The sequence below is a fragment of the Bufo gargarizans genome, chromosome 9 (genome assembly GCF_014858855.1).
Source record: "Bufo gargarizans isolate SCDJY-AF-19 chromosome 9, ASM1485885v1, whole genome shotgun sequence".
NCBI classification, from domain to species: domain Eukaryota; kingdom Metazoa; phylum Chordata; class Amphibia; order Anura; family Bufonidae; genus Bufo; species Bufo gargarizans.
In genome coordinates, this window is record NC_058088.1 from 21,227,007 (window position 1) to 21,237,717 (window position 10,711).

General features: G+C 45.4%; 1 protein-coding gene across 2 annotated transcripts in view; it reads left to right on the top strand.

The window, feature by feature from the left end:
* LOC122946171 (H-2 class II histocompatibility antigen, E-S beta chain-like) overlaps positions 1–8,995 on the top strand; it is a 45,281-nt gene extending 36,286 nt beyond the window's left edge. For both annotated transcript variants that reach the window (XM_044305578.1, XM_044305579.1), the window contains one exon: positions 7,472–8,995. In XM_044305578.1, coding sequence (XP_044161513.1) covers positions 7,472–7,488 — 17 coding nt within the window. In that variant the 3' untranslated portion in view covers positions 7,489–8,995. The remainder of the gene's footprint in view (positions 1–7,471) is intronic.
* The last annotated feature ends 1,716 nt before the right edge of the window (positions 8,996–10,711 follow it).

The following is a 10,711-nucleotide window of genomic DNA, read 5'->3' on the forward strand; positions in this document are numbered from 1 at the left end:
TGATTTTTTATTTTTATTTTTTTCTTACAAAGTCTCATATTCCACTAACTTGCGACAAAAAATAAAAAATTCTAGGAACTCGCCATGCCCCTCACGGAATACCTTGGGGTGTCTTCTTTCCAAAATGGGGTCACTTGTGGGGTAGTTATACTGCCCTGGCAATTTAGGGGCCCAAATGTGTGAGAAGAACTTTGCAATCAAAATGTGTAAAAAATGACCGGTGAAATCCGAAAGGTGCACTTTGGAATATGTGCCCCTTTGCCCACCTTGGCTGCAAAAAAGTGTGACACATCTGGTATCGCCGTACTCAGGAGAAGTTGGGGAATGTGTTTTGGGGTGTCATTTTACATATAACCATGCTGGGTGAGAGAAATATCTTGGCAAAAGATAACTTTTCCCATTTTTTTTATACAAAGTTGGCATTTGACCAAGATATTTTTCTCACCCAGCATGGGTATATGTAAAATGACACCCCAAAACACATTGCCCAACTTCTCCTGAGTACGGCGATACCAGATGTGTGACACTTTTTTGCAGCCTAGATGCGCAAAGCGGCCCAAATTCCTTTTAGGAGGGCATTTTTAGACATTTGGATCCCAGACTTCTTCTCACACTTTCGGGCCCCTAAAAAGCCAGGGCAGTATAAATACCCCACATGTGACCCCACTTTGGAAAGAAGACACCCCAAGGTATTCAATGAGGGGCATGGCGAGTTCATAGAAATTTTTTTTTTTTTGCATAAGTTAGCGGAAATGGATTTTTTTTGTTTTTTTCTCACAAAGTCTCACTTTCCGCTAACTTAGGACAAAAATTTCAATCTTTCATGGACTCAATATGCCCCTCACGGAATACCTTGGGGTGTCTTCTTTCCGAAATAGGGTCACATGTGGGGTATTTATACTGCCCTGGCTTTTTAGGGGCCCTAAAGCGTGAGAAGAAGTCTGGAATATAAATGTCAAAAAATGCTTACGCATTTGGATTCCGTGAGGGGTATGGCGAGTTCATGTGAGATTTTATTTTTTGACACAAGTTAGTGGAATATGAGACTTAGTAAGAAAAAACAAAAACAAAAACAAACAAAAAATTTCCGCTAACTTGGGCCAAAAAAATGTCTGAATGGAGCCTTACAGGGGGGGGTGATCAATGACAGGGGGTGATCAATGACAGGGGGGTGATCAATGACAGGGGGGTGATCACCCATATAGACTCCCTGATCACCCCCCTGTCATTGATCACCCCCCTGGCAAGGCTCCATTTAGACGTCCGTATGATTTTTAAAGATCCAATGATCGGATCCGCAAAACACATGCGGACATCTGAATGGAGCCTTACAGGGGGGTGATCAATGACAGGGGGTGATCAGGGTGATCAGCCCCCTGTCACTGATCACCCCCCCTGTAAGGCTCCATTCAGACGTCCGTATGATTTTTACGGATACATGGATACATGGACCGGATCCGCAAAACACATGCGGACGTCTGAATGGAGCCTTACAGGGGGGTTATCAATGACAGGGGGTGATCAGGGAGTGTATATGGGTGATCACCCGCCTGTCATTGATCACCCCCCTGTAAGGCTCCATTCAGACGTCCGCATGTGTTTTGCGGATCCGATCCATGTATCCATGGATCCGTAAAAATCATGCGGACGTCTGAATGGAGCCTTACAGGGGGGTGATCAATGACAGGGGGTGATCAGGGAGTGTATATGGGTGATCACCCCCTGTCATTGATCACCCCCCTGTAAGGCTCCATTCAGACGTCCGTATGATTTTTACGGATCCATGGATACATGGATCGGATCCGCAAAACACATGCGGACGTCTGAATGGAGCCTTACAGGGGGGTGATCAATGACAGGGGGTGATCAGGGAGTGTATATGCGTGATCACCTGCCTGTCATTGATCACCCCCCTGTAAGGCTCCACTCAGACGTCCGCATGTGTTTTGCGGATCCGATCCATGTATCCGTGGATCCGTAAAAATCATACGGACGTCTGAACGGAGCCTGACGGGGGGGTGATCAATGACAGGGGGGGTGATCAATGACAGGGGGGTGATCATGGAGTTTATATGGGGTGATCATGGGTGATCAGGGGTTCATAAAGGGTTAATAAGTGACGGGGGGGGGGTGTAGTGTAGTGTAGTGTTTGGTGCGACTTTACTGACCTACCTGTGTCCTCTGGTGGTCGATCCTAACAAAAGGGACCACCAGAGGACCAGGTAGCAGGTATATTAGACGCTGTTATCAAAACAGCGTCTAATATACCTGTTAGGGGTTAAAAAAATCAGATCTCCAGCCTGCCAGCGAGCGATCGCCGCTGGCAGGCTGGAGATCCACTCGCTTACCTTCCGTTCCTGTGAGCGCGCGCGCCTGTGTGCGCGCGTTCACAGGAAATCTCGGCTCTCGCGGGAGGACGCGTATATGCGTCCACCCAGAAGAGCAGGGCCGCCGGCAGGACGCAATCCTGCGTACGGCGGTCCTGAGGAGGTTAAATCACTAAAACAGGAAGGTAGTGAGGAAGCGTTGAAAAACTGTAAGGAAAAAATTGAATATGTAAAAGACAAATAAAAGCAGCAAAGCTGGACACAAAGAAGCCTTTTTGCAAAGAGAGTAAAACTAACCCTAAAATGTTCTTTAATTATATAAATGGTAAAAAAAAGTTAAAACCTGAAAGTGTTGGCCCTTTACAGAGTGATAAGGAGTAAGTGAATCCATTAAATATCTTTTTCTTCTCTGTATTCACTGAAGAAAACAATCTGTCAGATAAAATGCAGAGTGTAATATTAAATGGCCTATTAAAAGTGTCCTGTCTGACCCAGGAAGAAGTGCTGCAGCGTCTTAAAAAGATTAAAATAGACAAATCACTGAATCCAGATGGAATGCAACTCGGTATCCTAAGAGAATTAAAGGGAACCTGTCACCGGGATTTTGTGTATAGAGCTATGGGGACTGGGTATTGCGGATGTGCTAGCGTCCATCTAGCAACCCATGTCCTCAGCTCTATACACAAAATCCCGGTGACAGGTTCCCTTTATTTCTCTTAGGATACGGAGTTGCATTCCATCTGGATTCAGTGATTTGTCTATTTTAATCTTTTTAAGACGCTGCAGCACTTCTTCCTGGGTCAGACAGGACACTTTTAATAGGTTCCCTTTAAGTCCTAGACAGACCCTTATTTCTGATATTTAAGGACTCTATATTGACAGGGAGTGTTCCACAGGATTGGCGCTTAGCAAATGTGGTGGGTCAAAGATAGAGCCCGGAAACTATAGTGATAGTAAACAGAGGGTGGTTATTAATGGTACACACTCAGATTGGGTCACCATGACTAGTGGGGTACCTCAGGGTTCAGGATTGGGCCCTATTCTCTTTAATATATTTAATGATCTTGTAGGAGGCTTGCACAGTAAAATATACATTTTTTCAGAGGCCACTAAACTGAGTAAAAATGAAAGAGGTACTGTATATATATACACTACAGACAGGGGCGGATTACCGTATTTTTCGCCCATAAGACGCACCTAGGTTTTTGGGGAGGAAAATAAGAAAAAAATAATTTTTAACCAAAAGGTGTGCTTTTGGTGGGTTTGGAACTAATGGTGGTCTGTGGGTGGCACTATTACTGGGGATCTGTGAAGGACACTGTTATGGGGGGGGATCTGTGGATGACGGACACTGTTATGGGGGGATCTGTGGATGACGGACACTGTTATAGGGAGATCTGTGGATGACGGACACTGTTATGGGGGGATCTGTGGATGACGGACACTTATGGGGGATCTGTGGATGACGGACACTGTTATGGGGGGGCTCTGTGGATGACGAACACTGTTACGGGAGGGATCTGTGGATGACGGACACTGTTATGGGGGATCTGTAGATGACGGACACTGTTATGGGGGATCTGTGGATAACGGACACTGTTATGGGGGGATCTGTGGATGACGGACAATGTTACAGGAGGGATCTGTGGATGACGGACACTGTTATAGGGGGGAATCTGTGGCTGGCACTGTTACAGGGGGGATCTGTGGCTGGCACTGTTACAGGGGGGATCTGTGGATGGCACTGTTATATATGTGCCATCCACAGACCCCCTACCCCATAACAGTGCCATCCACAGACCCCCCAGCCCATAACATTGCCATCCACAGACCCCCCCCCTTAACTGTGCCATCCACGGATCAGTAGTCACCCCCCGCCGCCGCTGCCCCCCCCAGTATACAAATATAAAATGTCTTATTCAATTAAAATGTATTACATATGCCCCCTCACTCCTAAATTCCTAATAGTACCTTACATCCTATTCCTCATAGGTTCTGTACAATTGCGGCAGGCCGGGCAGGCGGCTGGCGCGTCACTCACTGACGTCACTTGCCTGCGCCGCCTGCTTCATTCATAAAGTAGGCGGCGCAGGCACGTGACATCAGGGAGTTACGCTGCCGCCCGCCCGGCCTGCCGGCATTATACAGAACCTTTTAGGAATAGGATGTAAGGTACTATTAGGAATTTAGGAGTGAGGGGGCATATGTAATACATTTTAATTGAATAAGACATTTTATATTACTATACCGGAGCGTCGGGGCGGGGCTATTGTACACTGACTGCACCGCCCCGCCGCTATTCCCGGCCCCCAGCTCCTCCTCCCAGCCTCTCCCCCGGTCCCCGCTCGCTCTACATCGCATCCAGCGATGTTAAACTGTCAGCATTCGCCCCATAAGATGCAGGGCATTTCCCCCCCATTTTTTTGGGGGGAAAAGTGCGTCTTATGGGGCGAAAAATACGGTAAGTGCATGACAGGCCCGGGGCTGTCTACCCAACTTAGGCCCCTCCCTCCATTTTAATTTAGTATTTTTTTTTTTTGCATGAATAGGCTGCGGTGCTTCGTGAGCGCCACAGTCTCTTCCTAGGCCATATGACATCTCCAAACTAAAAAAAAATACCCCAAATTGGCTCCTAAACTGAAAAATGTGGTTGCCAAATTTAAAATACATATAATTAAAATAAAAAAGACTTGGAGGAGAATACAGCACCACATACCTCTTACATCCAGGGACATATCCTTTCATGTAGACCTTCTCTTTCTTCTCCTCCGTTTTGACCCAGACCGTCATGACAAATTCTTTCAACCGCATCTCCTCTCTACAGAGTTTGTAACACAGACACACTAGACATCTAAATTTTTTCATCAACCTCCCCATCCTGGTGTCCCCACAGTGTCATCCAGCTGCCACTCCCAATACTGTGCCTGTTATGCTCCCCAATGACCCATGTACTATACTGCTGAAAAAAAGCGACCCTAATAGACATAATTGACGTAATTTATCAAACTGGTGTAAAGTAGAACTGGATTTCCAAAAGAGCTGTCAAAAATAAAAGGTGGAATCTGATTGGCTGCTATGGGCAACTAAGCCAGATCTACTTTACACCAGTTTGATAAATTACCCCAAATGTCCCTTTAGTGTCTACAGTAGTTATAATGTCCCCTAGAATGCCCCCAATAATAATAACACCCTATATTGTGCTCCAGGTAATAATCCCTGTAAAGTGTCCCCAAAAATAATAGAATTGCCCCTACAGTGCCTCCCCAATAGCAACGCCTCCCACACTGCTCCATATAGTAATTTCCCCCACACTGCCTCCACATAGTCATCCCCTATAGTAATTTGCCCACCACACAGTAATTTCCACCACACTGCCCCCCACATAGTAATTTGCCCACCACACAGTAATTCCCCCCACACTGCCCCCACATAGTAATCCCCCTATAGTAATTTGCCCACCACACAGTAATTTCCACCACACTGCCCCCCACATAGTAATTTGCCCACCACACAGTAATTCCCCCCACACTGCCCCTACATAGTAATCCCCCTATAGCAATTTGCCCACCACACAGTAATTTCCACCACACTGCCCCATATAGTAGTTTGCCCCATATAGTAATTTGCCCCCACATAGTAATCCCTCCCATAATAATTCCCCCCCACATAGTAATCCCCCTATAATAATTTCCCCCCTCATAGTAATTTGCCCTGATACAACAATTTCCCCCCACTGTCCCTTCACATGTCCTCCTGTGTGTCCCCACAATGTCCCCCATAGTTGGCACATAAAATAAAATAAAAACTAAAAGCTAAATTGTCCAGGCGCGCGATGGCAGGCGTGCACACGTCACTGTGCTGCATCTCGGCACAGGCGTGCGATGACATCATCATGCACGCCTACGCCAGGTTTTCACTACCGCATAGGCCTCAGGCCTATTAGGCCTGAAGCCTATGGTGGTGATCAGAGGCGGGGCAGGGAACTATGCGCTCCCGTGCCCCGCCACAGAATGTGGGCGCTCGGGTCGGCGTTGGGCCCCCAGTGATGCTGGGCTCGAGGCTACCGAACGCCCCTATTGTAATCCGCCATTGACTACAGAGTATGAGTGAGAGAATGGTCTGCGGTACTCTTTCAGGGGGATACTGAAAGTACCGAGGGGGCGCCACAGGGACAGTTTAGGATGGAGATTAGAAAATTATAGTTGTCTACGATTATTGACAATGGAGGGTAAGGCGAGAATCTATAAACCAACCAGGATATTTGGGTATAAATAAAAGGAGGTATATATAAAAAACATATAAAATATATAAAAACATACACGTATTTCCCTCCGTATACACCACTATAAAGCGGAGTGGAATAACATATGGCAGAGGGATCAGACTACACACAAGGTTTAGATGTAGTCTGTTGCCTTGGAGACACAAAGGTTTGCATAGAATGCACAAAATAGTAGATTTGTAATCAAACCTATTAGCAGCGTGCATTTTGCACTTTAATAACATTGTTTTATGGACAATGGTTGTGGAACCACTGTGCCAACAAACAGATTTAACTTTGGGCAAGTCCTGAGGACATAAACCTGTCTGCTCCCTGTTATTTACCCTTTAATCACTATAGAGCAGGGGTGCACAACCTGCGGTCCGGGCCACATGCTGCCCTCAATATCATTCTCTGCGGCCCCCAACCATCTGGTGACAGACCTGTATGTCTATGTCTTGTGGCTGCTCAGGCAAGGGATCAACCAAATAGCACAGAATATATAGCCCAGGCTAATGCAGCTAGACACATCCTCGTAGTACTGCACAGAGAAGGAGGAAGTTAACCCTTGCAGTACTGCAGAATGAGGTGAGATACAATACATAATAGCCCTAATTCACACACAGGAACCCGGCGCCCGGGAGCATGGGGGGGCAGTGGCCGCGAATCACTATTGTAACACTATGGGGTGAATAAAAAGTGTTGCAGAACTGTACACATCTGTCAAAAGCAATCACATGTGTAAGTTTGGATTTGAATAGACCTTCAATTAGTCCTTGCATTTCTCTTAATCATTTCATACCATCATTCATTTGTCATTTCTCCTTTGTCATGAACATGGATTGGAAGAAATAATAAACTTTTCTTTATGTTCTTTTTTCAGGCTTTGTGTCACAGTAATCTGGATCCTACCTGGTCAGTTCCAGCTCAGCTTCCAGCTGTTTAGTTTCTAATGCAAAGAGGAGGAGTTTCCTGATGTCTAACCTTCACCGATGTGTCGGGATCTATAAATATGGCGTGTAACTATGCTCCGTAATATGTGCAGAACTAGTTTTGCTGATGCCCTTAGTATATTGATTATCTGATTTGGGAATTGAAGAAGCTTTTTATTAGCTCCAGATGTTTGTTTTGTTGGTAGTTTAAAGAAAAGAGAGAAAACTTCAGATCACTAGATGAACTCTGCTGCACATATCTGCCTTACAATAGCCATTATCTTAGTTCATAAATTATCCCCTAGAATTGATTGTGTATGTAAAGTGCAACACAATCATTCAGAGCCAAATTTCAATTTAAAGGGGTTCTCCAAGCTTTATATAAAATTGAAGCTTTCTTCTAGTTCGTGGAATAAATATAGTTTAGTTAATACTTACACATCCGTCGCTCCGTCGATGCCGCCGTCTCCTCTGTGCTCACACAGCCTGTGGGTTCTTCTCGCTCTGGGTCTCGTCCTGTTGTCTTCCTTTCTTTTCATAATAATAAATACAGCTGAACAGGAAGAGAAGTGCGCACATCTGGTCGGGACCCCCGAGCGGAGGAGCCCGCAGCCTGTGTAAGTGCAGTGGAGATGGTGGCATCGGCAGCGTGACGGATGGGTAAGTATTAATTAAACAGGTTAGGAGAAAGCATCAGTTTATAAAGCCTGGAGAACTCCTTTAAACTTAAGGGGGTTGTCTGGAGCATTTTTTTTATTGAAAACTTCTCCTGGGGCTGGTTAAACCAACCTTCACCAGCCCCCTCGGAACCAGGGCCACCACGACTTTCTCTTCCCCGAGTTAAAGCCAGTGATGTACTGTGGGGCAGCTTAAGCGGTGACTTCCTGCATACTACTGCAGCCAATCACCAGACTCAGTTTTGTACAGCCCGAGACCACTGAGACCAGGGATTGGCTGCAGTGATGTCACTGCTGCAGCCCAGGGAAGAGGAAAGGCAGAGTCGCTGGATCGGAGGTGGCTCAGGAAGGAAAGGTAAGTTGTTTTTTTTGTTTCTTTTACTGGCCCCACAGCATTTAAAACAAAGGTAACTTGGAAAACCCTTTAATCTACAAATGCATATAACAAAGATTCGGAACGGTTTCACGTGTCCGTAATATTGGTCTCAGTGCGACATCACGACATGTACATGAGGCCTAATAGTGAATCTATAATGTGGCCTATTATGTATAGATGAAGACATGCTGACACCTTATTCACACTTGGTATTTGGCATCAGTATTCAGAAGCCAAAGCTAATAATTGGTGCAAAGACGTGCAGATCTTACAATTATTGTACACTTTTTTCAGCATGGTTGGAGATTTATTATAATTGCAAGTCACATGACTTTTTCCTCTATTCTAAATAAACAAGCAGAGATCGTGATAAATGTTTAGGAATGGAGACATGAAATCTATTAAAAAGTTGTTGAATCTTACTTTATGCAGTGACTACACTTCGGACTCCATACTGTGGGTGCAGAGGTATAAGGAAGCATTGCTTCTAGGGGAGCAGATCTCCTTTTACATAGTGCTCAGAAGAGCCTGGAATAAGGAGCAGCATAGTCTTCATACACAGACTCAGACTCATTCATACACCTCATACATCTTTTTAAATTTCCCGAAAAACAACTCAATGGAACACATCATTTAATTGGATTTTTGATTGGATTTTCTCATAATGATATATTTATTATATTGTATTTACTATATAAAAAAGGACATATGCCAGTTTCCCCAAAAATGAATGTATTCAGCTGTTTCTGCACATGTTTTCAGCCCTTAAGATATAAAATACTGAAAACTGTAACAGTATATGATATGAACTGAAGCATGAAGTGGTGTTTCGGCCAATGGAGCAGATTTCCATCAACCACTGTTATCTCTATAGATGTGAAAATAATCATACCATTGCTCCAGTCACTAGCGATAATCCCTATTTCGATGTCCTACATTTAGGCTGATTCACACGACCACGCTCGGTCTGGGACCATCCGACCATCCCCTGACCCACACTGACTGCATCATACCTCTCACATCATCATCGTATCCCAGACCGAGCGCAGTCGTGTGAATCTGCCCTTAGGGCTTTGTCTCTAGTCTAGATCTAGTGGGCAACAGGCCTTTTATATCAATATCAGAGAAATGATTAAAGGGGTTCTCCGGGCTTTTAATATTGATGACCTATCGTCAGGATAGGTCATCAATATCAGATCGGTGGGGGTCCGACTCCCTGCGCCCCAGCCGATCTGCTGTATGAGGAGACGGCGCGTGCAGTGTGCATGCGCCGTCTCTCCCGTCTCTCTTCCTGTTCGCTGCTGCTTTGCCATAGATAGAAACCAAAAAACAAAAAAATATATAGTGGCAATTCTGGAGGAGCTGCCAAACCCCTGACACTGTGGCGTGTCTTCTATTGGGGGAGCAGCCCGACCGCATGTGGACCGCAGTAATCGACTAACCCCAGCAAAATATGCATACAATGGAGGATGTCGGCGCGGTCCACATGCACTACAAGAGCAAACTACACAGAATGTAGCAATCATATGAAACACAGAGAGAGAATGCACCAAACAGATATAACACTGACTATGCTGGCAAGACATAAATGAAGGTATTAAAAGATGAGACTTTTGCCAATATATTCCAGTCATGGATATATCGGAGCCCATCATGCACCACGTCACGGTTCTCAGCATGGCAAGGGGTCCTAACCGCTGCTCTAACTGTGGTGTGAATGGTCTGAAGGTGATGTAATTCAGCTCGCAGCCAAGCTCCCCCACAAATGCCCAGCATGAATACTGCGGTTGTACAATGTGAATGAAGCCAGGCCGCGAGCCACACCCGGCCATAGATAGCAGCAGTGAGCAGGAAGAGAGAAGGGAGACGCCATGTGCAAACTGTGTGCGATGTCTCGTCATACAGCTGATCGGCCGGAGTGTCGGTTGTTGGACCCACGCTGATCTGATACTGATGACCTATCCTGAGGCTAGATCATCAATGTTACAAAGCCCAGGGAACCCCTTTAAAGAGTTTATCACAACCTTGTATTCCACTGGTTTAGCTACATAACTGTTGTACTTTCTGTATGCCTATCCGCCATGTGAGATTTAGCTTCCATTTTGTTTCTTGAATGTGAAAAATGTAAAGGCTTTTAA